Source organism: Anopheles coluzzii, chromosome 3 (assembly GCF_943734685.1).
Source record: "Anopheles coluzzii chromosome 3, AcolN3, whole genome shotgun sequence".
NCBI lineage: Eukaryota > Metazoa > Arthropoda > Insecta > Diptera > Culicidae > Anopheles > Anopheles coluzzii.
This window is the reverse complement of record NC_064671.1, coordinates 90568182-90594612: the sequence shown is the minus strand read 5'-3', so window position 1 is coordinate 90594612 and position 26431 is coordinate 90568182. Positions and strand designations below refer to the sequence as shown.

Here is a 26431-nt window from a genome sequence, read left to right as displayed (position 1 = left end):
ACACCGGCCGGTGGGCCCCTGCTCGGCTTAGATGGGTCTTTATAACGGTCTCACCTTTCAAACGGGCGGGTCAATAGCACATGTGAACCACGTGTGTGTGTCGTGCGTAAGGGAGAGCGCGAAAGGGGATGCATCAATAAATATGCTTTTCGGGAGTTCTTTCTGCTGCTCTGTGGTGTGGCATTAGGCGAAAGACCATCCAAATGGGTTCTTGAAACCGCATGTCTTGCCATAAGATCACGTCACCAACCAAAATTTGTGAAGAATGCAGAATAGAGCCTTAGATTCATCAAGACTTTTCCAGGTTCTTCTGTTCATATAGGATGTTCCTCAGCTTAGTAAGTTCCCAAAATGCTCTCTGAAGACTTCCAACACATACCGTAGGATCAATCAACCTTCAGTAATCTTCAATCTTTGGTTAGAAAACATCCTCTGCCCAATCCAGCCCAACAATCCAGTTGATTAAACTTCTGAACCCTTACACCTCTGGACACATATCAACACAAACAATGTTGACCTTTTCCATAATCAAATCCCAACAGTGACACTGCGGCGCGGGGTTGAATGTTAAATATTTATATCATGCTCTGCTCCTCACATGTGTGTGTGTCTCCAGCTACCTTAGATACATTCCCTAATTCCTCTTCATCAGTCGAATCTATCCGCACAAGAGAGCCTTCTGAATAAACCATCGTTTAGGCTGAGCGTCATTGAAACGCAAACACAACAAAAGTACACTCAATCTTTGATTCTTGGATTGTTGTTCAATTTTAGACACACATCATCCCTCCTTCTCACTCTCCATCCCTTGGTCACAGCATGAATAAATCCAGCATTCGTCAGCCAGTTTGTGCAGCCCTCAATTGGACAACAATCGGGCTCTCGGGGCCAGCCAGCAGCTCGATCGTGCTTGGAGAAGGTATGGGGACGATCGTTCCAACCGTTTCGCATCAGACGATACCACCCTGTGTGTGATCAGTGCAAATAAGTTAACAAATGTGGGGAAACGGAGGTCTGATTTGCAACAACCGTGTGCGAATATGATCACGCATTTCACCTCTTTCTGGCTGGCATGATCACTTTATTTTCCCACAAAACCCACAACAAAAAGGTTGCTCTCGCTTTCTCACTTTAACGGAAATGGGTTCGTCAGCTGGATCGATGGTAATAAACCGATAAAATGAGGTTTTTGCAAACCTTTCTATTGTGCAACCGGCCACCAACGGATACGAACAAATAAACCACGGACCCCGGGGCTGGGTTGACGAGATTTCGGTTGCGGTCGCTGATTTCGATGAAAGCCCCATACTGTTCTGTGCACAGTTCTGCTTTTTGTCGCGAATGAAAATGTGTGAAAACTCCCCAAAAATGTACAACCCCCAGATTCGACCCCAGACACTATCCAATAATCCATATCTCCACCGGTACGCCGGTTGAAAGCTTTCAAGTCCTCATTATGCTGCCCTAATGCGCTCACGCTTCCCGGAATGTAATGCTAAACTTCTGCACGCACGCACACCCGTTCCGGGGCGGCGGTCGGCATCGGAAAAGTGGCCACAGTATTCTATCTCTTTCCCTCACCGCTCGGTAGTTCTATGGTGGAAATTCAAATTATAAAAGCAAGCAACGTGAAGCAAAAGAGTCAAGCGGCGAATGGTTTGGCAGGCATGTCAAACATGGAAAAGAGATCGTACCAAACCGTGACAGCGAGTTCGGACACGTCTGTCAGTTTGCGAAACAGTTGTAACAACAGGTAAAAAAGTAAATAAGTGGTTCTTACCAGATCTTGTACTGTTATTGAGTACACTAATCCATTGTTCCTGCTTGGTATCGTTCATCTACTGTACGCACTATGAAGACGGCTGATGTTCTTAGGACCTTTTCCGCTATGATGTTCCTCTGGTACTATGAGTGGTAGAAAGATACTGTGCATAATATTGGCAAGCCAATCATAAAAAGGAACTCCTTACAGGGTTTTCCAGGAGTTCTCATAGTTGTGGCACACGTTATAGAATCTTTCTTTCGTGAAATGAACTTAGTGTAATGAAATGATGAGAAACTCTGGAAAATCCTGTATATCAAATCGTATACTAACAGCATAATACAACATTTAACATTAACATATTATTCTATTAAAATTGTTTTACTTACGTCCCATCTTCATGATGCCCCTAGAAGGGTTGCTACGGTGAGTGTCGAATATTGCTGATTTAAGATCTTCAGTCACGTCGCTCATGTGAACGGCCTGGAGGACTTTTAAGAGGGCTGGATGAAGATCCGATGCGTATCACATGACCAGCTTACTAGAGTTTGGCGTGTTTGGAGTACTATACGACAGTGAGTTAGATGGACAGCTCGTCATCATTGTATCGACTCCTATATAGTCTTTCCACACATACGTGATCACCATTCCTGCTGAGGATCTTCCTCTTGAATGCGGCTTAGAGGCATTCATCAGATTTGAACAGTATCCGTGTCTCGCTCAGTGGCGTTTATGGGTACTGGTGATATAAAGGCATGATATAGTCCCAGTAGCGATCGCCATGACAGGCTCTTTAGGGTGAAGTGATTCCCCAGGTTAGTTTTGCATTGAGTTCTTTAAGGTGCATGTTTTCCTCATGATAGATCTGAGATAGAGATTGGATCTGAAAACCCTTCAGAAGGATAATGCAGGATCTCTTATCCAACCTCCTATTGAATAGAATATTCCATAAAAACAGAACGAGTAAAAGAACCCCAGAATATCGCATTTTTCTCCACGCGTAGTTTGACATCCCTGCCCCGAATCGGTCAGTTGCGCACATTCCGTAGCGGCTGGACCGTCGGCTGGATCACTCGACTCGTTCGTTCGTGCGTTCGCTCCGGCAAGCGCATCCAAGCACGCAACCGCCCGACGAACGGCACGCATCCCGCAGTCGTTAATCATCGATCGGACGGTACGGACTCGGAGCTCGAACCAGGAGGGGACAAAAAAAACCGCCCGCACCATCGGACCCTTTGTGTGTGTGTGTGTGTGAGTGTATGAGGGAAGAACCATTTTTTGTTGGTCGGAAAAGCAGCAATTACAGCAAGTGACAAAAAGCAACGCCTAAAACGGGCAATCGGCAGTGCATCGAATAATTAAGCGCAACGTGTGCAGAGCCAGAGCGCATGGATGTTGGAGGCTTCAATGGATAGTTGGTCGCAAAGCGCGGGCCCATTTTATGCACATTAAGGCGACAATAGAGCGGAAAAAAGAAGAGAGTGAGGGAGGGAGAGTGAGAAAAATACGATAAGGTTCATAAAAAAATCAAAACGCAACGGATTCTGCTGGTGCTCAGTTACAGTGAAGCCACCAGGGCAAATGGACGAACCCTCATTCCGTGCCAGACGTTGTGCAACGATAGCATCAGCTTTTTGTGCATCGTCCCATAATAAAACTGGTCCAGTGGCAAGTGATTTGAATAGTGAAAAGTGAACATTTAAAAGTAACCGACACTGTGTGCTCGTTTGAACGATTAGCGTGAGGAGAAGGGGCAGCCCGTGTCGCGCCAGTTAGGTGACGAGTTGGGTTAATCAAGTGATCCATCACGATCCACCCGCGGTAAGTGTGACAAATTGATGAAGACTGCCCCAAAACGCTCCAGCGCTGTTTGGCGCCAACGGTCACGGCACAAGTAACGAGCGGGAATAACGAACGGATCTTTCCACTAATAAGTTTGTGGTAATTTTCAAAAATTAAGCCATCATGACATGCTCTGATCAACTCCCGATCATCCCATTCACCCGTTTATGGTCACTAATAATTGGCCTGCTTTTGGAGTTTGGTTGTTTGTTTGGGGGGGGCATATGGTCATTCCGTTTTACGAGCCATTCGTTTACTGTCTACTCCCAAAAAAGGCACATTCCGAAGAGAAACCCCACGCGCTCTTTGATAATGATTTAATGATAGAGGCCAGCCGCGTTTCGTTGCTGAAATGTCTTTCCGATGGCATGCAACCATTCCCACACGGCGTTTATGGCTTGTTTATCCCCACATGCTGTCAATTTGAAGACATTTGCTGAGTGGCCACAGCTGGACAGAGCACACACACCCGCGCTCGCTGATGCTTCTCCGTTTGCAACGAAAGCGCTGGAGGTTTGGAAAACTGTTGACATTGGAAAGATGAAACGGCACCTCCCTTGGCACCATCATACTCTCCATAATCCACACAATCCAAACAAAAACCCGCGTCCGCGGATCGTGTTACACACGCCGTAACTGTCCGTGCCGTTGGCTCGTTCGCGTCATCATATTAGTCAGATCATAACGCATCCACCAGCTTCGTTTCCATTAGGTACTCTATTTCGCAGCGAACAGAGCACAGGTTCCACAGATGGCCGCCAGCCCGGTCGTGGTGCAGCTTGCCGTGGCGTTCGTGGTGCTGCAGGCCGCCCTCGGCACCAATCGGCAGATCGTGACCGGAAATCCTGCCGCCGGATCGTTCCTGAGCGTGCCGACCACGGTCAAGCGGTACGAAAACGATACCGTGCTGCTGCCGTGCTATCATAACGGTGAGTATATTGCGAGTTATTAAGCACTGTGAGGTCATATGGTCCCGCCCTTTGGCATGCACTCAGTATCTGATGTCAATTTGACACTGTGAGACTCCCAGCAAAGGAATAGAAAAAATAACTGAGAATCAAAGGTTCCGAGGTACACATTCCCCAAGAACTCTTCAAAATTCTCACCCTTTCGCAAGGTCTCATGATGCTTTCAGAAATCACGACCTGTGCGTGATTTCTTTCTTTCTTTCCTTCGTGTCACGTTATCATCTCCCATTGTGTTCCTTCTCTGCCGCTTTTGGGGGAATGGGTTTTGCCCATTAAATCAATTACCAGCCATAGCCCGTGCGTGGCGTCCGCTCTATTAGATTAACCGCAACGCGGCGCATAAAGCGAGATGATACAATTGACAGCACTGTGTGTTGCCGCTTTCCCCAAGGGGTTACCAACACCTTCTTGACCCCTTCTCTGCTCTGGTTCGGCATGTTTCTCGGCAGCTCCCTATCGGTATGTGCGCTGGTCGCGCGATGATCTGCTGCTGGTCGACTCACGCTATCCGGACCTGCGGACACCGCCACGGATGCGCCTCTGGCCGAACGGTAGCCTCGAGGTGACGGAGGTGCAGACGGACGATACGGGCGACTACACGTGCGAGATCATGACCGACGGGGGCAAGGCGTCGCAGCATCACGCCATCGAGGTGCAGTGTGAGTAGTTTCTCCGGGAGTTCCCGAATTCCTGAAGTGGTACTTGCCACCCTGGAATGTTTGATGATAACTTGCGGCTCTTCTACCGCAGTTCAAGCGACGGCAGCGATCTACCCGGAGGATCCAATCGACATTCGGGTGGGACAAATTCTGGAGGCCGTATGTCAGGTGACCGGTATGCCACAGCCGTACGTCAAGTGGACGATGCAGGTAGGGCACACAATGGAACCTCTTGCACTCTTCCGCAAGTAATTCTTTGTTCGGTCTCTATTTCCAGAACGAAAACGCTACGGCACCGTTTGAGAATGAGCGCAAGCTGAACGTCCTGATCGAGGATCGCACCTTCTCCGGACCGCTCCAGTGTACGGCCACGAACGGTGTCGGCGAACCGGCCAGTGCCGCAGTCGAGGTGATCGTAAACTGTAGGTACACTGCCGCAGCAGGTATGCCAAAATCGCCACTTTCCAACTCATCCACCTTCCCCCTTTTGTTCGCAGTTGTGCCGGAGATTGAGGTGAAAAGCCCGACGGTCCATACGCGCATCGGCGAAACGGGACTGCTGGAGTGTTTGGTGACGGCACACCCGGCTGCATCGATCCACTGGTTCCACCACGGGCTGCCGGTCGTGTACGACCGGCGCATCGTCAAGCTGGACACGCTCGTTACCAAGCATCAGTACTACACGGTGCAGCGGCACCAGCTGGCGATCCGGAGTCTGCGCGACGCCGACCTCGGCCAGTACGAGTGTAAGGCGGGCAATCGGGTCGGCATTGCCGGGGCGCAGCTCGAGCTGACCGGGCGGCCGATGGTGGCCAGCTTCAAGCCGGCGGCCGAGATGTCCTCCCCGACCCGGCACAACTTCATCTGGCAGACGGAGAGCCACTCGCCGCTGATCGAGTACAAGCTCAAGTTTCGGCGCGTACCGTCGGGCAACGTTACGCCGGGAAGGCGCACCCTGCCCCAGCAGTTCGCCTGGAAGGAGCTCATCATCCCGTCGGACGGGTCGTACGGACCGCTGCACTCCAGTGGCTACACGCTCGAGGGTCTGCAGCCGACCAGCGTGTACGAGGTGATCGTGCTTTCTCGGAACCGGTACGGGTGGAGCGATCCGAGCAATATACTGCGCTTTGCGACGGGCGGTGAGGTGGAGATTGAGCCGGGCAGTGAGGCCGATACGTCGTCGTCCTCTTCGGTGCAGACGACGGAAACGCTCGAGTACAGCGAGCCTGGGGACGGTGATGGTGGACTCATTATGGACAATATGATTCCCACCGATGGCTTTGATTATAGTATGGGGTGGGGTAACGGTCACAGTGTGGGTGGGGCGATAGGGATGTCACCGGTGGCCGTATCTTGTTTGGGATTGTCCGTAGCGTTTGCCATCGTGGAGTTTTTTGTAGGAATAAAGCACTTAGGAGATCTGTAACCAAAGTAACCACAATGTAGTCTGATCTTATGCATATCTCACTGATCACTACGATCGATATCCTATTCCAACAAGATGTTGTTCTTCTAGGTTAACCCTCACCAGGAACTGCTTCTGAGGAACATAGACATTTTCTTTATTCTCTGCATTTCTGGATCCAAAGCCCCAAATGAAGTTCTCAAGCCAAAACCTTCGTCCGGATTTCATCATTCTTCTTCTCCAAAGTCGGTAAATAGATAAGTCTGAGGTTCTTCAGACCATTCCACCATTGTACTTCCCCTAATTTCGGCAAACCTGTCTGACCCTCACAACACCACAAAACTACGCCCAAACATGTCGATGTCGTTAGCTCTCCAATGCTAGAATTTCATAATTCTTCTTCTCCAAAATCGACAAGCATAGAAGTCTGAAGTTCTTCCGTACATCTTAGATTGCAAACCAAGCTTGGGGGAGTTTCAGCTCTCTTAAGCTGGTTCCCACAATGTACGTCCAATAATCTCAATGTTGTTTGTGTACCGCAAGCCTGGAACAGCTTTCGCCACATTCTTCCAGCAAACTAGAATACAACAGCGCCCTCCGTATATTAATCAACGTCCGTCAAGCGAACCTATTCTCAGCCGGCCCTTTCGCGAATTCCACTCCCCAAGGCGACACTTTCGCGACCCCTTCGACAACTGTGTGTGCATAAGAACCGGCGTTTCTTTTTAAATTAATTAATTGCGCCAATTATTTGCAACATTTCTTCCGCCACTGGCACTGACTGACATCCGCAGCGGGAGCGGGTAGAGTACCGAACCGATCGGATGAACATTGTAGGTCCGGCAGTCTGTTGAGAATGGAGGGAGAAAAAAATATAAATTTTTAATTAAATCAACTTCACCACCGTACCACCCTGAGATCGAGCCGCCGCTCACTACCCTTTGCCCTTTTTTTGCTCACGGGAACAAAGAGGGCTCCCCTGGCGGGGTCAATCGATCGTGGTCTCGATGGCATCGGAGCCCGGTGGATTAAGATGAGTTGCTGTAACGATATAATTAATAGCTGCTGCTGCAATAGCAACAAGACGATCTCACGCGCAATAATTAGTTGCTCCGGCTGCACTTCTCAACTGCTTCTGTGTTGCATTGTTTTCGCTTGTCCACTTCTTCCTTAACTGCATCTGTTTGTTTTTATTCATTAATTATACATTTGTTCGATTTAGTTTACTTCGTTTTTGAGTGTTTCTTAATTTCTGCTTCCTCGTTTTACCATTTTTTCTGTTTTTTTCTCACTTATGAGTAGGTATCTGCTGCTAGGCTCTATAGTTTTAGAGGAAGAGAAAGAGAGCGCGGCATTGAATGTTCAGCTCCGGGGATGCTGGGATGCTTACCCCCGGTTGCGCGTGGTGGTGTATTAACAGTGATCTTCTCCCCGAGGAACACACCCACTCGGCAAACATAACTGAATATCAGTTTCACCAAACAAAACGATAAACAAAACACTAACCAGCCAGTGATTGCCAGTCCTCTTCGACGCGCACGCTACAAACTACTCGGTACTTGATTGTGTTTGATGTACTGTGTAATATCCTTGAACACACGGCCTCCAGTAGCGGCCCCTCAGTATCCAATCTGGCGGTAAAGTTGCCCGGAGAGCGGGTCAAAACTGAAGTCAAAAAGTGGATTTCGAAAAACCGAAAAAAAAAAACCGCGCCTAACCGTGTCAGCTAATTTTGGTGTGAACGTTCGGTAGATTCGTAATACTTCTCGGCCAGTCTGTCTCTGCACACCATTATCTCTTGGCGATTTGTGCACCCTGCAAGTGCATAGCCTGAGTAACTTCCCCTTTCCATTCATCCCCCGCCTGACACAGCTTAAATCCTATGGCAAAACCTAAACCACCTGTGCTCAACGGGTTCAACGGGTTCGAGACGAAGATCTTCAGCATCTAACAAACACAATAGTTTGTTGTTCTTTTTTTTTAGTACTAGTAGTGTTGGTAGTAGTGGTAATAGTAGTAGTAGTAGTAGTAGTATTTGATGTTTTAGTAGCAATAATGGTGTCCACACGTTTTACTCCGATAAACTCTAAATCTGTTCACTGTTTCACAACGGTACGCGCGCGTAATATCCGCGCAATAGTCAATTAATTTAATCTCAGGTTAACGATTATTATCTGTCATCGCGATCATCGCCGCTCTACCGAAAGTGTAACACATGCCCATTTAGTACCCGTACCACGCGTACAACTAACTGATTCACTCTATAAAGTTCGTTAAGTTTACTTTGCTAAATAGATTCTGGGGCCTGGGGCTGGATGTAGGAACCCGGCACACGGCCCTAGTTAACCAGTTTGCTACTCTCGATGCCGATTTATCTTCCCTACCGTTTTAATCCTTATATCTCAGAACATGTTCACCAACCTCGGGGCGTCTATTGGTTGCAATTTCTCTCTCTTTCTCTCTCTCTCTTATGTTAACGAATTTTGGGGGAGTAGGTTAGTGGCTTGCCACCGTAATAAAGCTTTACTCATCTAGTCCCGATCGGTTGGAACTACTACACACGCACGCAACCACACACGCACGCAACCACACACGCATATTTCACACTACTCTACTATGGGTTGATGTTTGGGGGGTGGTGGTGCAGTTTTTTCTATTCGTTTTCCGGTTAAAAGTAAGTGTGAGAATCAAAGTAATATCTTCTTCTTTTTGTTAAATAATCCTAGCCCTTGCTCTTTGTAAACGATGCCTCGATTGCTGCAGAAAACGCGGTTCGACAGGATTACGGATTAGCTCGAAGACGGTTGTTTGTTAGGTTTTTTAAAACTTATTTTGTGATGGTTTGAACGAGTTGCACCGTACGGGTCAGTTATGTTTGGGTAAAATCGCCCTAATTTTAATCGTTTAGAGCAGAAAAACTCTGTTTTTTTTCGCCAGTGTGTGGAATAAATAATAATAAAAAGAACAAACTTATTCTCACTCCTCGTTTCCTCTAAAATCTATACCGATCGCAATGGAAAACACAAATTACAATTATTCTCCAGTACCGTGTGTTTTTGATCTATCGTTTTTCGCTTACTCGTTCGGTGCATTTATGTTTTGCTAAAGTAAAGAAAGAAAACCCGAACATCTTCTCTAGCTGAGGAAAACAGCACACATTTTCCACCAAATTTTCTGCTGCGATCGCTAAACGTAGGCCGTAAAATTCTGTGCAACGCGTCACCCCACAGCCGTTTCCGGTTCCATCACCAATCGATCGGCCGGCGATCGTCCATCGGTGGAAGATTGTTTTGCTGACACTTTTTTAATGTAGTTTAAGGGTGAAAAGTTTAAACTGGCGTGACCAGTCCCGCCGTAAGTAGCTAAAAGGTAAGTAAACAGAGGGAAACAGCAAAGAAAAATGGTTTAACGGACACTGCACCGGGGCTGGTTCCTGGTGACAATTGGTTGGCAGTAGTCTGCCCTTTTCCAGCGGTAGTTGGAGATGGTAGTGGTAGTGTGTGGATGTTTGTGTTTTTTTAAGGTAGACATTACAGTAGTGAAGGGAGAGGTATCGTCATTACGCGCCGAATCGGTCCAGCTACTCTCAGAAGGGGCTCGAGTCGGAGTCGCGATCCTGTATGGCGGTTATCGATTGTTGTAAGGCATTCGGCGTTAGCCATTCTCTGCGGCAGACATAAAAGCGGGAAAGTGGAAAAGAAAACACGTGATTAGACGTGACCGGTGAGCTGTAGCACGAGCTCGGCCCCAATATGTAACTCACTTTGGTAAGCAGCGTTGAAGGAAGGGTACGCACGAGCTAAAGTGTGCTAACCGGTTCACCCAGCTGGGTATTTCCTGTCCGCAAAGGATCTGTAAGATGTCAGCACAGATTAATATACATATCCCTTGCTATAATTTCTTCACAATGCACCAACCTGTGTCAATGCGCCGGAAAAATGGTTACAGTTGTTGTTCATCAGATGGTACCGGTCGCCCCGGAACTGGTTGCCCAGCTCTTCCACGATACGCCGCACCTCCTCCTCGGTAAAATCTGTGCAGCCAATCTGAATGCTTTGCCTGCAAGCGAAACAATGAGTAGAGTAAGTACCGTAGTTTTGCTTTCTCCCGCTTGCCAAGCTTGCCGCGTACCGAAACCGAAACTGATCACCAAGCTCGTCGTGATCGCGGGGCGATATTTCGAACACGCCGGTAAACGGAAACGGATGGCCACCGTAGGCAAACTCCGTCCCGAACACTTCCACCCCGGAGTGGAACACACCGAGCCCGATCGAGGTGGTGTACTCGTTGATCCAGTACTGCAAAGGCGAAGATGAGATTGAATCAACCGCTGTGTACGTTGCGCTTATGCTACCTTTTCTCCCTCCCCCCCCCCCCCCCCCCCCCACTCACTCACCATGTCGTACACGTTGAGGATGACCGGTTCGCGGCTTCCCATGCTGGTCGGCAGCAGCTCGTCGCTTCCACTATCCTTTGGCACACCGAGACAGCTGGGAAATGTTAGATTGCACGGAAGCCCGTTTGAGAACATCACACCATGCAGCACCTCACGCAGGCGTGCGCGACCAGCATACACGCGGGCTTATGACGGAACACGGATACGGATGAACCTGTGCGTTTGGGTTGTTTCAGGCCCGACTAGATGCACGGCAAAGGCAAGAATTGGAACAGCGCTGGGAGCAAAACTAAAACAAGAGAGGATCAACATTAGCAAAGCAAACAGATGGGCTTAATGAGCAATTTGATGGTACAAACTTCAATATGGTAAGGGACTGGATTGGGAGGATGAAACGGGGACTTACCACACTCGACAGTGGCGCTCAGTATATTCAGCTGGACGGGAACGGGTTGTTTCTCCTCAACACACGCACTCAAACACTGGAGATTTGGAGCAACCGAGACCGAAGTTGGCAGACAAACCCTAGCAAGCGTCGTCACGGCTGGATCTGTTAATGCTTAATTGCGTTTTGCGTGGGTTACCTCGAGCAGGCGGAATGCCAATTTCACTGGCAGCAAAGCGGACCAGCCAACTGCGATCCGACGACAACGACGACAGCCTTCGTTACTCGATTGTTCCCGCAGCCGTTGTGCCGTCGTTGTGCTCTCATGCTTTATGCTGGTTGCCCTTTGTTTTGCTGCCTGTTCCTGTTCGTCCCCCGCGGGAATCAGCGGGATCTACACAAACGCCGTCGTTTTGGGGACTGTTTTCCCCCCACCTCACCACACGATATCACAATGTGTGTGTGTTTTTTTTTCTTCTTTGCGTTTTTTCACAACAATATGACACTGGTTGATGTAGGTGGTTGGTGTGGTGGCGATACGGCCGTGGCCTATTCCCTTCCGTACGGACTTAACCTGCACAAACCACCCTCGAATTCGGCAATCGCAGACTTCCAGCAAAACGAGCAGCTGGCGGGGCGCAAAAAAAGGATCGTCAGGACTCGATTGCCAACACTTTTCGTACCTCTGTCTGGATCCCGTGCGTGTGTTGTCTGCTTTTCGTTTGTCGCTGGTGTGTATGTGAGTGGTTTTTTTTCTCTCTTTCTCTACTTCTTTTTGTTCGAACGCGCGTTTGGATGATAGCCCGAGGTGTGCAGCACGGTGGGACGGTCTCTGTACTAAATATTTCACGTTTGCAATTTGTTGCGTATATTTTTACGTAATCTGTAAAATATGGCCACTGTTTTTCTTTGGATTTTATTTTAGCAACAAAGAACGATTTCTAGACGCACAAATGTAGTAAAATCTCTCCCTCTCAATGTGCTAAAAAACTATTTTCAAACAAATATCAGTACACATCACCTCTATTCACCTTGACTTGTTTTCGAACAGTGCCGCTTGACATTTGCAACGGCTGTCAGCGTGCGAAAGAGAGGAACGATGCGCCATACAGAGTGACCAGAAATACCGATTTATCTGTATTCCTACCGATTTTTTATATGCCTACCGATTCACAGATGACCGCCCTAAAACTACCGATTTTCCATTTATCCTACCGAAAATCACAGATATTTGATTTTTCAGTCGTTTCAGCTTAATCTGTGGCGCTTGGGTTGCTGTTTCAAGGATCGCTATCCTCATTTGTTACTTATCGCGCTGATGCACGTTTGTTTGCCTGGCACTTTTTAGTTTTATCCGTTAAAATTTAATGTTCCTAATAAGTAGACTATGTCAGTAGTGGGGATTCTGAGAATTGCTCGTCAAAGAAAATTATTTAAATTTGAATTTGAATCTCGCTGTCCGCGGTTTAAGCTCACCTGACAGAAAAAGAGAATTAAATTTTCAGTCGAGGGGTAGGTACAAATACACGGTGGGGTTCCGGCCCAATATCGGATCCGAAGTCCGTTGTTTTGGGCTGAAAATTAAAAATGGCGGATGGAGCGCCTTCACGGAAAGAATGCGCTCTATTGCATGCCTTTAAAATGCACGTGGCAGAGCGCCAGTGAGTGCCACTGAAAAGAACGCTCGCTCGCGCTGTTTCATTGTATTTTCCTCAGAAATTGAAGAAAATGAAGAAGAAATTGATCGTTAAAATAATTGATTAAATTTAAATGGTTGCGTTCTCAACAGTGCTCCTGCCGAAATATGCCAATATAATCTGGCCACACTGGCTCGCAGGGCAAAAGCTCGTTCGAAAGGTCAATAACCGTCGCAAAACGTCAAAAACGACCGTCGCCAGCGCCTCGAAATCGTTGCGAGTTTCGCTCGCCGGCGAGGTCGGTTTGCAGTACATGCGACGCCGGTTTTGACGTTTTGCGACGGTTTTGCGACGGTGGCCGCCAAAAAGCTCGCCTTGCCCTGTGGGTAAAGTGACCAGAAATACTGATGTATATATATATATATCTAGGATTTCAATTTTTTAATCATTAAACTATAAAACTCAACCAAACAATCATATCAATCTAAATAATCCAGCGAAAATCAAATGACAGCACGTACGATAAAGTTGTATCAAATGGAGCACTGCTGCGGCCCTAAGCGGTCGGGTAGAGCCCCGAGAAAAAGAACTTGCCACCACTGAGAAAAATAATGTGCATCTTAGTTCTTCTTTGGCTTAGAATTCCCAGTACAATTTTCACATCGACACTTCAGAAAGACCTTCATTTGTGTAGCCTCTGAACCAAATCTAATCCATATCTTAGATAAAGGATGCATATTCTCGTGAGATAGAACTTTCATTTTGCGCATTAGCCCCCCCCCCCCCCCATCCCACTTAACACTTCTTTCGCTTTTACTTTTTTTAACTCAGTTAAGTTTTGAGTTTTAACCTACCGAAAACTACCGATACAATTTTGATGCGCCTACCGAAAACCGCCAAAATAATCTGGCCACACTGGCGCCATACTTGTCTGCTAGCAAAAGCAACCGTGGTTGTTGTCATCTTGCGCTTCGATCGAGAAAAAGTGGCCGGGCTGGGGCTTGGCAAGAGCGAATCGCGTAACCATCACAGCAACGCCAGCAATTTTAGCCGGAAAGTGATCAACCCGCAACGGACAGAAAGCTTCCGTGCTGGGGGCAGGTAAATTGTTGACCGTCGGACCGTCTAGAACACCGGATAAAAGCGGTCCCAGCTGCCGCATTCCCCCCGTAACCATCACAGCCGTCGGAAGAGCGTCAGTGTGTCAGTGGGCTTGCAAGGGAAGTAGCGTGTTACCCAGCGTAAAGGCGAGCGCGCGCGCTTGTGTGTGCATTCCGTTCGTTGAAAGGTCACACCGAATTGCGAATCAGAGAAAAAGCGGACCGCAGCAGTTTTCCGAGCGTTCATCATTACTGCTGAAATTAAAGAATTACAGCTCTTGCACACACGCATACACACACACTCACGCACCTCAGCAAACACATACAGTCACAGGCAGCACAGCAACAACAAAGATGGTGAAACGCAAACCACAGGCTATGATCGATTCGGAAAGCAGCAGTGATTCGGATTCCGGTTCCGATCTCGATTCGGTAAGTGTTGAGGGGAGGGGTCGTTGACAGCTTGATTTTCCTGCTAACGCGAAATCTCCTCGCCCACTCCCTCCTCAGGAACTGCTTTCATTGGCCAAGAAGAAGAAGACAACCCGCTTGGCGTCCGCCTCGCCGAACCATGCCAGTCACAACCGGTCCGGATCCGGATCGGACTCCGGCTCCGGGTCCGGCTCGGACTCGGACGATGACGACGATGACGAGGAGGAAGAGGAGGAGGAAGAGGACGAAGCGTCCGGCTCGGAAGCGGTGGCAAAGCGCAAGCGAAAGGGAGGAAAACCAACGTCATCCTCCGAGTCGGAGGGCGAAGGCGAGGAGCATGATCGCAAACGAGGCCCCAATGTGCCGGCAACCGCCGCTGGCAACACAGCAATGGCCGGAGCAGGAGGAGGAGGTGTGAAGCGCAAACAGCCGATCGACGCCGGTGACGGGTCCGAGCCGGAAGAAGGTCAGGTATCGTCCGACTCGGAAAAGGCCCGCAAGGGTGCTGCTGCTGCTGCCGCGGGTAAGCCGGCACCGAGCGAGGACGAGTCGAGCGATGGAAACAGCAGCGACGACAGTGACAGCAGCAGTAGCAGCAGCAGTAGCAGCGATTCCGAATTCAACGATGGGTACGACGAAAACCTGATGGGCGACGATGCGGACCGAGCGCGGCTGAATGCGCTGTCGGAGAAGGAGCGCGAGACGGAGATCTTCAAGCGTATCGAGCGGCGCGACGTCATGAAGACGCGCTGGGAGATCGAGCGGAAGCTGAAGCTGGCCAAGCGGGCGGAGCGGGCGCGCGACAAGCAAGCGCAGCCGGAGCACAAGAAGAAAAAGAAGGAAAAGAAGAAGGCACAGAAAAAGGCGGCTGCTGCGGCAGCGGCGGCCAACGCGGAGCGCGAGCGCAAGAAGGCGGCCGCAGCAGCGCAGGCAGCGGCACAGGCAGCGGCTGCTAATGCGGCAGCAGCGGCAGCCGCGTCGGCGGCAGCTGCTGCCGCAGCTTTGGCTGCACAGACGACGGCCAAATCGGCTGGTGACATGTCCGGCCCCGTGCCGATGGATACGACCGAAGAGGGCAGTGGGATGGGAGCGGACAGTCCTTCCTCGTCCCCGGAGAAGAAAGGCGATGACGGTAAGCAAGGGGCTGCCGTGGGCTTCGATTTACGACACGCATTATCGATCTTGGATGTTATTTTATGTATTTTTAGTTTCGAGTGCTTCGGAGTACTTCGATCCAAAGGAACGGTCAAAGGAGCGCAAAAAGACGGTCGAGATGAACCGCACGGACGACAAGCGCAGCAACGCGATGGCAATGCTGAAGGCGAAGCGCGAGGGCAAGGCGAAACGGGAGGAGGAGGAAGCGAAGCGCGAGGCACAGCGAAAGCAGGACGCCAGCCAGCAGGAGGACAAGGAGGAGCTGGCCGACGTGCCCGGTGGCAAGTCGCAGATGAAGCTCAAGGCGTCCGACATCTATTCCGACGATTCGGGCAGCTCGGACGATGACGACGATGACGGTGGAAACGAGCGGGAGAAGAAGGCGCGTGGCGACCGGCGCTCTCGCTCGGGCGGCAGCGGGGACAGTGGCAGCGGCAGCGACAGTCGCTCGTCCAGCGACTCCGAGGGCGAGGACAAGGAAAAGAAGGCCGGCTCGGGCGCTGGGTCCGGGTCGGGGTCGGGATCCGGGTCCGGGTCGGGGTCGAGCAGCCGGAAACCGGTCGCCATCAGCTCGAACGCGGAACTGAACAAGCTGCGCATCTCGCGCCACAAGCTGGAACGCTTCATCAACCTGCCCATCTTCGAGCCGACCGTGATGAACTGCTTCGTGCGGATCAACATCGGCAACAATCAGGGCAAGCCGGTGTACCGCGTGGCCGAGATCGTTGGCGTGGTCGAGACGGCCAAGATCTACCAGTTTGGGCGCAGCCGGACGAACAAGGGCTTCAAGCTGAAGCACGGCAGCCAGGAGCGCGTGTTTCGGCTGGAGTTCGTGTCGAACCAGGACTTTTCCGACACGGAGTACCAGAAGTGGCTGACGGTGTGTGAGGCCACCGGGACACCGCTACCGACGGTCGATATGATCGAGCGGAAGCAGCGCGACATCAAGGAGGCGTCCCAGTACGAGTTCAAGGATGCGGACATCGACCGGCTGGTGGAGGAGAAGAACCGGTTCCGTGCCCATCCGACCAACTACGCGATGAAGAAGACGATCCTCATGAAGGTGGGTAGTGTTAGTGGGTAAGCACTGTAGGGTAGCAGCCAAAAGCTGCGCCGAAAGTTGCAGTACGCAGCCATACCGAAATCGTCAACAACTGGGCGTCTCCATTCTTCCTTTAATGGTTTAGTCTTGCAGTGATGAGTGCTACATTGGACATTAGTTTCTGTATATATGATGTTATTAGCTTTGAGAGTTATTATACTTCAAACACGATAATTAATTATATCAAACCATTTCCATCTAATTGCAGGAACGTGATGCGGCCCAGCTACGAGGTGAGGACGATCTGGCGCGGGAGCTAAACTCGCAGATCCAGGAAATTGAAGAGCGGGCAAGCACGCTGGACAAGAAGCGCAGCAGCAGCATCAGTCTGATCTCGTACATCAACGATCGCAACCGGAAGCGCAACGTGGAGGACGCGGAGAAAGCGATCATGGAGGAGAAACGGGCCACACGAGGTCTCAAGATTGAGGATCCGTTCACCCGGCGCCAGACGCAACCGCGCATGTCCTTCAAAAAGGACGACAAACGGGACGATACGCCAATGTTGCCGATGCAGGCGCCACCACCGCCCGGCCAGGCGGGCAAGAAAAAGTCCGAGGAAAAGAAACCGAACCAGGGGACGGCGGACAACAACCTGTACTCGCTGCACGACTTTGACATCGATCTGGAAGTGCCACTACCGAGTAAGTAGCCGAGAAAAGCCTTCGTTCAACACGCTTTACTAAACGCATCAACATGTTTGCGCCCTATTCCATTGCAGTAAGCAGCGTCAATGTGCTGCCCAAGCCGGTAGAGAAGCCTGTGCGAGAGTCCGGCCCGAAACGATCGCTAAACCTGGAAGACTACAAAAAGAAGCGTGGACTGATCTAGGTTCGGTGGGGCGGTATTGTGTTATTGAGACCATGGTTAGGTTTTCTCCTGCTCCCGATTGTATATTATTATCATTACGTTTATCACGAACGACGAGCGGAGAAGGAAGCTTCCGTAGTAGATAAAGTGGAAAACAATGTCGAAGATATCGCGCTTGGAGGTATTACAATGGCGACGACGACGCAAGGTAGGGTGGAATAGTTCTCTTTAACAAGCAAACAATTACGATATGTGTATATCGGTTCGCGTGAGATGATTAGGTTTATAATTTATTTAATGCTTTTAGTCGATCGTCCTGAAAGTTGTATCTCTTTTCAAGCCCTTTTTGGTAAGCTTTTGTTTGTATTTTGTACACTTATATATGTGCACGCTGGTAGACGATGACGAATCTAGCAGGATGTGTGGTCATACTTGAGCAGCGCAGCTCGCAGTGAAGGTGGTTCCGCGAGCGTTTCGGACAAAGAGGTGTTCTAGCACCCAGCGAGGCAACAAGAAAGTACCGTATCAGGGGAATAGCAAACACTCAAGCAATTACGGAGATCAGCTCGTATTAGGACAACATTATTTGTAGCGATAAGGCAGGTTAAGGCGCTGTTGCAACAACACTACTGCTACGGACATGTGTAGCAGCCGCATTGTGACGGGTAATAAAGGATGAAGACACGAAAAACAGACCACGAAACGGATGGAATTCGAATGAACCGTTGTACTGGAGGGGAAAGAACATGCACTGGACGGATTGTGGATGGCGCAGAGTGGGAAGGAGACGTCAAACAGTTGCTTAATTAACCATTTCATGTTTCCATTGAGTGACTTTCAGCAGTTCGGGTGTGCTGATGAAACTCTCTCTCTCTCTCCCTCTCTCTCTCTCTCTCTCTCTCTCTCTCTCTCTCTCTTGGCTCTCTTTTTGCGATAGATGTGACATGGCCCGGTTTACAATCATTCTCCAGAATGCTCGGTCCCTGGCAGCAACTTCCCATCTATGTAGACACCCGATCTCCGACACATCGATCTCGCTTCACCTGATCCAGCCATGGAGTTCACTGTGCTCCCCTGCGCCTTATGCCAAACTAGGCCTTATCGCTGTGTTCATCTCGAACACCTTCTTGGTGGGGCATGAGTCTTGCATCCTCATACCATTGAACTGGATTTAACTCTGACCCAAATCAACCAATCCGATCTATTTACAGCCTTCCTTAACTCAGCTTAGTTTAGCTTAATACTCAACTTAACAGACAAGCTAGTCTCGAAACTGGTTTACGTGTCAAGCATATGGCAGTATCCAACACCAACGAAGGGATTATTACTGATTCGTCACATGAGCTAAACCTCCTGTGCTTATTAGTTTGCTTCCCCAGATATATTGGATGGCCGTTTTAAAGCAAAATTCAAATTGATCGTTTACTTCAAGAGCAGATTCACCCTCTCTGTCTGTAACACGCTGAACAAACTCCATAATTGAAGGATTCTCGTGTTCAAATAAATTCACAGCGGCCAAATGAAGCGGTGTTCTGCCAAAGACGTCCGCGCTGTGGATTGCTGTAGGATCCTCTTCATACAGTCGAAGAACTTCATCTCCCTGATTATTGATCAAGGCGGAGAATAATGCAGCATGTCTGTGAGTACATCTTTGAATTACTATTGCGTTTAAAAAGCACTGCATATTGTAATCCTGATGTTTCTTGTCCCAATTGTATAATAATTTACGAACGGTGAACTTTATCGATTCATTCCTGTTCCAATTATTGTACAGCCAGAGGGCAACAAAATATTCAGCAAACATTCTGTGAACAAACTGCGCAACGCCGGTATACAAACGCACCACTAGTGCCGGCTTTTCTGTGCCACTCAAAATTTCGTCCGTGTATCGGTTGAGTGTCTGCTGCTCCTCTGCATTCAACAGATCGTCCTTGGTCAGCGAGTCCATGGCCAATAGAGAATATATTTTTTTCATTGTTGCCATTTTCCTCTCAGCCTCCTGTCGGTTTTTTGGAATGTAAGAGGCTGCTTCCGTTTTGCCTTCCTTGTCTGTGCTGTCGATCGCAAACGTCCTGTCGATGGCATACTCCATCAGCAACAGTTTGTTGGATGGTAGTATCAAGCTCGCACCTAAATCAAGGCCAGGCTGAAGAAAAGCTTCAATATCGTTCGTGCTCAGCACTCTGTCAACGATGTATTCTACGCCTAGTTTTAAAAACAAAGGCACCATAAAATACTAGTTGGATGATTTTTCCACTATAGCAGAGATCTTGTCTGCTGCTTTTATCCGCTCCTCTTCTGTAAAGCGCATGAACAATGGATGCACATCAACGTATTTCCTGCAATAGGCTGTTCGGTCGGCATTGGTCAGTGTTTTTAACCTCACAAGCTCTAGCGAATCGATATTGCCTTCGAACAGGCTTTGAAACCCGTACGGACGGCTTGTGACGCAGAGTCTGCGTATTCCTTCGCGGCCCTGAAGCGTGCGAATTAGGGCCAGTGCTGTTTCGGTATAATGTGGCGCGATTTCGTCGAATCCATCGAACAGCACAATCAGTTTGTTGGCACAATACTTGGCTTTGAAAAGACGCAGCAAAGCCAACGCCTCTGGTGAGACGGAACGGACTTTCTCTGCATCTAGCGTCAATGTTCCATCCGATTCGATTATAGCATCAGCATATACTAACGCTTTCTCCCTTATGCGCTCGATCTCTTCTCGTTTGCTGAAGTTGATATCTTCTGTATTTAACAGCAAATAGATGAAACGAAATAGAATCCGTGTGACATTCAGCGGACCTCTTGGCGTGTCCTGTGTTTGCATCAAGAGCTCAAAGTCTTGTGCATACTGGATGGCACAAAACCGTACAATCCAAGAATCGGGTTCTGTGGTTTCCAGATCCTTGGCCAGCCATTTTAGATATGTGGTCTTCCCACATCCTGGTGCATCAAGAATAGCTATTACACTTTTGTTTGACGCCTTCATAACATCGTGTATTTGAAGCTCTGGCGAATCAAATTCTCGGTACGTTTCTAACCCATACTGCAATAGTCTGGCATCGTGTTGTGAATGGCGGGACATTAACCTGCGCATAATGTACAAGCCCTCCACATCTTTGAAGCAGACATCGTTTAAGCTCGGCTGGCGATTCGCCTTGTCGCACATCTGGACCAGGCGGGCCAGATAGCGCAACTCGTCCTGAGACGCAACCAAACTCCCCAACAACACGTGCGTCCCGTAGAGGCGAACCCTTTCCTGAACTACCTTTCGACCCTCATCCTCCAAGTCGCTGACAAGGAAACGTTCGCTTGGTGTTTCGATGTTGTCGTTTAAAATAATCAACATGCGCTGATGTTTCTGTTCCTCGGCGTGTAGCTCTAGCGTCTCCCAATATACCGGATCAAGCTCTTCACCCTTCGGGCAAACGATGACCAGTACCAGGGAACAGTTTAACTGTCGATACACGTTGCTTATCGTTTTCCTGCCACTGAGGTATTGTACCTTGTCCACGATAACGTACTCACTTTCTGGGTCGTTTTGATCGAAAAACAAATCCAATATCCGTTCCGCCTCCATTTCGGTGTGATCGGAAGTGTACAATTTGAACCGCTCGTCACCGTTTAGGAGAAAATCGAGCGAACCGTACAGTTCGGTTGCTGCCAGCTTTTCCTTGTTCAACTGCATCAGCTGTCGCTCGAGCTGCGTGCGTGGCTTTGCGCAGGCTCCCTTCAGATTAAGCAAGTCGAGACAGCTGTGGATAGTGCTCCTATCCACTTCTGCTGTGCTTAGATGTTTCAGCTTTTCCAACGCGACACAGGTCACATTATAGTTGATGAATCTGCTCGCTACCGTACCGCGCGCCTTCTGCTGATGCCTCTGGCACAACTCGGTCAGCTGGTCCTCGTTCATCGTGTCGGTCACTAGCACGAGCCGATTGAAGAAATCATTAATCTGCTCATCGCTTACGAACCCATCTGGGAGGGTTGCAGGCTCAACGCTAGCAGATTTATCAAGTTTTAAGAAACCATCGGAGAAAATCATTTGCTTCCGTTTAATTTCTTCCCACACGTCTGTGTTCGCCCCAACCAGCGCTTTATACCACTTTTCAAACTCTGCACGAAAGCTGTCTTTCAGCGTGGTGGATAGATCTTGCCGCCAACGGTAATGTTTTCCGTTTTGCTGCTGCAGAAAGCTGGAAACAATCGCCGAGCGATACTTCTTGAACAATGGATCCTTCCGATTGATTTGTTTTTGTTCAAAAATGTGCTCAGCTAACGCTTTAGCGAGCCGGTTCCCTTCCGAGCATTCTGTGCGAAGCTTCTCCAACAGCAGCTTAAACTTTGGATGTTTTACCATTTCCTTCTGGTTGAACCGCCAAGCGCGTCCATTTATTTGACGGAACGTTTGCTGAATGTGTTCCCATTGGAAGGTGTACTCTTCCATCACCTTCCTGACCTCGTCCGCCAGCTTCGAGTTGGTGCAAATGACAAGCTGTGCCTCCCGAGTGCCTAACACTGGTTGCAGCATTTCGAGAAAGCTGGTGAAATATTTCGAAATCAAGAACTGGTCCGACTTGCCCGTCACAAGAGCAGTGCTGTTCAGGGTGGCGTCATCGCTCGTTGTATGTTTAGCTTGAATGTAAATGTTGCTGATCGCACCATCTACTGTGACCTGCTCCAGCACAATGTCATCTAATTTGCCCGCCATTCGCTCTTCCGACGCTATGTTGAAGCTTTTCAGCTCCCAACTCCACGAATTCAGCTCGAACAGCACTTGCAGCTTGAGCTGGTACAGAATGCCCGGGACAAAGCACTGTAGTCCATGCTTCTTTGTGTCGTCTTCGTGTTCACTTCTTGTGCCCGACTTATCACCTTGTGCGTTAGCATGGGAGGTTGACACTGTCAGCTTAGCATCAATTTGCAATCTTTTAATTTCATTCAATACATCCATGGCGTCTTCGTTCTTACGCTTTCTGCTGGTGCCCGCTGTTGGACCATTGTCGGGCGTTTTAGGTGCAGATCGTACCGTATCGTGCTCAATTTTGCTCCGTTTGCTAGTGCTCGGTACCGGTTCATCTTCAGGCGCATAAGGCGGCGTGGATTGCGGCTTACGATGGGTCGCCATTTCGGTCGTTTTGGGTTTCAAATATTCTCTGAAAACAATTGCAATACATGTAAAGAGCTTCAACTGATCACTTTACACTAGATTCGGTAGCATTTGATGCGTACCGTACATCGTCACGATCGAATTGAAGGCTTAAACTTAATGGCACTGTTCTTTTGCATGCGCCGGACGGCGCAGCTATGATACTTTCAACTGGAATGTTGGACGAGACGGACACCACCAACACACTGACATGCGTCCGAAATTGGATGCGTTAACATGGGAAGGGGAGTACGAGATAGCCGTAATCACAGGTTGTGCTGAGAACTATATGCGTGAGGGAGATAGTTAACACTTCGCGTGCCAAACTGAAACCAGTTCTTCTGTGGAGCATAGATTACAGCCCAAGAGAGTGGTGAGAGTCGAACGGTGAGAGTCGAACTCGTCTGATAAGCCCATAAGTTATCGGCTTGATATACCCCTTTCCCCCCTATCAATTTCCCTGAATGTTTCACATGGATTGATATAAGCAGTAACATCACACTCATGATGATACTATAGGTTTGTGTTTTTGTGTCACAAATACTAGAGCACCGGCCGGCTCGTTCGACGTGCATGCATACGTTTCTATCTGATAATGTATAATATTTACAAACAATATTTATGAACGGTACGCGTCATCTTTCTACGCGTGTTTTTTGCTACAACAGATAGACACGGTCCACGGTGCAAGAGTAGGTAACTGTAAGGTAACAGCGTACCATAAAGAAGACGATCATCCGAACAGTAGAGGTGGTTTCAGACACAGCCGAAAGAGATTGGAGTAAAGTGACCAAACTGCAGTACGCAGCCTCCTTAGCGCATCCATTGAAGTATCGCTTCAAACCTGACGATCACACCACACATTTAAAATTCCACTACCATATCATCAGCAAGGTCTCATCATTTCATTCTAATCTTTTCCATGATTTGTAACATACAGATGGGATTGCATTGGCGTACACTTTAAAATCTCTATCAAACTGTATTCGAAACTCCACCCTCCCTGGGCTGCATATTCTATGGCCATATGAAGTACCGTCCTCGCTAGCAAGACTGACCGGTATGACTCGTAAGGATGCTGTTGCAACTCATAGAGTGCTTTAATTGGGTTATTGTTTAGGAATGCTGTATGCACACGTAAAATTTGGCAGCTCGCCTAAGCCCACACAACCCAAAAAGCCAAAATTGCTTAAGCAGCTAATTTTGGCATGCTAAAGATCGCTTCTTCAATTCGCCTTTTGCAGCAGATAAACAGCATCAAAGTTCCATGTGGGTCTTTCAGATAGCACCTAAACAGCTTCCTAATGCCACGGTGCAAGGGATTATTTTTCTTTGCGTTTTATTTTCAAGCAAGGCGCCAACAATGAAATAAACAACACGATTTCTGTTTTTATGTGCATGTTTATTTTAAAACTCTAAAAGTTCTTGTATTTCGCATAATTTTACATAGTTTACTAAAAAATCACAATGAAGTCAATATTCCTTCTTTAATTACTTTATCTAGCTTGGACAGCAGCAACGAGATGATTGACGACACCAGTCTTTGACACATTGACAAGGGCCACCTCGTACCGATGTCATGCATTAAAAAGCTATAAAGTTCCATCAAGTTCGGTACGCTTTCTTAACAAGCCTTCAAGTTCCATCGTGAACCATATACATCAGGCTAAACAGCTACAAGGTTCCTGAGAGTGCCATGTGCCTGTTAAAAAGCTCCATAGTTCCGCAAAGTACCGTCTATCTCTTAATCAGCCACAAAGTACGACATTGGAATGATTTAACAGCCCCAAATCAGCTATAAAGTACGAGTTGGCTATTTGGGAGCTTTCGCCTATGACTAAACTATTCTAAACTAAAAAGCATTCTCATTCTGCTCAACGATGGGTAAGGAAGCACCTGCGTTCCGCCGGTACGTGGCGAAAGGTGAAACGTCTCATTAGCCAAGCGAAGCGTTACTTTGTGGAACTAGGACGCTTTTTAATGAGCACACGGCCCAATTAGCCTTAAGAAACTCTATTTGATTATTAACAGTTTTTTAAAGCCGTTAAAAATCAAATAGAGTTTCTTAAGAGAATATGACATTTGCCAGCGTAACATCATAACGACTTATTCCATTACACTCGTTTTTTTTTATTCGGGTTAATGTGACACACAGTGTTTTTCAAATTTTATCTACACCATTTCCAATTTATTCAATATTCGGAATGTCATTTTTCATTCTTATTTATGTAATAATGCGTATTTATTTTCACACCAAACTATTTTTTTGTTTAACTGTTTGAAAACTATCTGTTTTCTTTTATTCCTCTATTTGAATCTGCGGTGATAATAAAAAAGAATTTAAAAAAAATCATATTTTTAAATAATACATGTGAAGAGTTTAATAAAGGGTATGCAATATTTGCAAATGAGCAAAATCTTCATAAAAATATATATTTTCTTGGGCAAAATAATATGCTCTTGATGACGATAATTTTTGAGACATACTGTACATGGTCACGTACATGGCGCCTCCATTTCTTATGTCAAAAAGTTCGCCAAGCTTCGTGTGTGTAGCTTGTGTGTAGATTAGTGGTGGGAGCTCGGAATCGGACCTACCTGATTCCGATTCCGTGTTCGGAATCAATTCCGGAGCCGATTCCGATGCTGGAATCGATTCCGATTCCGGATCCGATTCCGGAGCCGATTCCGGAGCCGAGTCAGGAGCCGTTTCCGGAGCCGATTCCGGAGCCGATTCCGGAGTCGATTCCGGAGCCGATTCCGGAGTCGAATCCGGAGCCGATTCCGGAGCCAATTCCGGAGCCAATTCCGGAGAAGATTCTGGAGCCGATTCCGGAGCCGATACCGAAGTTGGCTCCGGAGCCGATTCCGGAGTTGGCTCCGGAGCCGATTCCGGTGTTGACTCCGGAGCGAAATCAGTCCGGGAATCTCCATGAGAATGGATCTTTTACAAGTAAATTTGGATTTTTGCGGTTATCAATAAGTAGTATGATTGGACCCAAACGCCTTTTTTATGGCGATGCCGAAACTGACTCCGTTTGGTATCCGATTCTAATTTATGAGCCATTTCCGATTCGAGAGTCGACTTCGATTTCGAAACCGATTCCGGAGTCGATTCCGGAGTCGATTCCGGAACCGACTTCGATTCCGGAACCGACTCCGATTCCGGAACCGATTCCGGAGTCGATTCCGGAACCGACTCCGATTCCGGAACCGATTCCGGAGTCGATTCCGGAACCGATTCCTATTCCGGAGCCGATTCCGAAGTTGATTCCGGTACCGATTCCGGAATCATCTCTGGAGCCGATTCCGGAGTCGATTCCGATTCTGGAGCCGATTCCGGAATCGATTCCGGAAACTGATTCCGGACCTACTATCCGGAATCGATTCCAGAAAACTGCGGAGCTAGCCGGAATCGATTCCGACAAAAACTTCATTTTTCCCATCACTAGTGTAGATGGCAACAAAACCAAGCGTCTGCGATAATTTCTATCAGCTATTGTTTAATTTGTGTATCATCGTGCTTTTACAACAGGTCAGGATAAAAAATGAAAGCTTCATAGCTTCACTGCTTTGCTCAATAGATAGCGTATTATAAATCATCATTAAATTGCTGTCCTTTTCTTGCAATGTGT

The 26431-nt window shown here is 48.3% G+C and overlaps 4 protein-coding genes across 5 annotated transcripts; 2 read left to right on the top strand and 2 right to left on the bottom strand.

Moving 5' to 3' along the window:
- The first annotated feature begins 2622 nt into the window (after positions 1-2622).
- On the top strand, positions 2623-6662 carry LOC120958812 (brother of CDO). 2 transcript variants are annotated; one of them, XM_040381829.2, is made up of 6 exons: positions 2623-3583; positions 4317-4533; positions 5022-5231; positions 5323-5441; positions 5509-5653; positions 5729-6662. In XM_040381829.2, exons 2-6 carry the CDS (start codon positions 4356-4358, stop codon positions 6655-6657), a joined length of 1581 nt encoding a protein of 526 aa, XP_040237763.2. In that variant the 5' UTR covers positions 2623-3583; positions 4317-4355; the 3' UTR covers positions 6658-6662. The 2 variants fall into 2 exon arrangements, with proteins under 2 accessions (XP_040237763.2, XP_040237764.2); XM_040381830.2 differs by having other exon boundaries at positions 4302-4533.
- Positions 6663-7799: 1137 nt separating this feature from the next.
- LOC120957248 (deubiquitinase DESI2) lies at positions 7800-12180 on the bottom strand. The gene is made up of 6 exons (XM_040379344.2): positions 11439-12180; positions 11033-11321; positions 10768-10934; positions 10554-10695; positions 10400-10488; positions 7800-10301 (listed from the first exon to the last, which is right to left on the bottom strand). The coding sequence occupies exons 2-6, from the start codon at positions 11165-11167 to the stop codon at positions 10223-10225; spliced, it is 612 nt and encodes a 203-aa protein (XP_040235278.1). The 5' UTR covers positions 11168-11321; positions 11439-12180; the 3' UTR covers positions 7800-10222.
- A 1800-nt stretch (positions 12181-13980) lies between these two features.
- On the top strand, positions 13981-18348 carry LOC120956965 (RNA polymerase-associated protein Rtf1). The gene is made up of 5 exons (XM_040378824.2): positions 13981-14586; positions 14665-15718; positions 15795-16804; positions 17052-17487; positions 17565-18348. Exons 1-5 carry the CDS (start codon positions 14509-14511, stop codon positions 17672-17674), a joined length of 2688 nt encoding a protein of 895 aa, XP_040234758.2. The 5' UTR covers positions 13981-14508; the 3' UTR covers positions 17675-18348.
- On the bottom strand, positions 17923-23250 carry LOC120956318 (uncharacterized). Its single transcript, XM_040377699.2, has 2 exons — positions 22880-23250; positions 17923-22803 (listed from the first exon to the last, which is right to left on the bottom strand). Exon 2 carries the CDS (start codon positions 22773-22775, stop codon positions 19890-19892), a length of 2886 nt encoding a protein of 961 aa, XP_040233633.2. The 5' UTR covers positions 22776-22803; positions 22880-23250; the 3' UTR covers positions 17923-19889.
- Positions 23251-26431: the final 3181 nt, after the last annotated feature.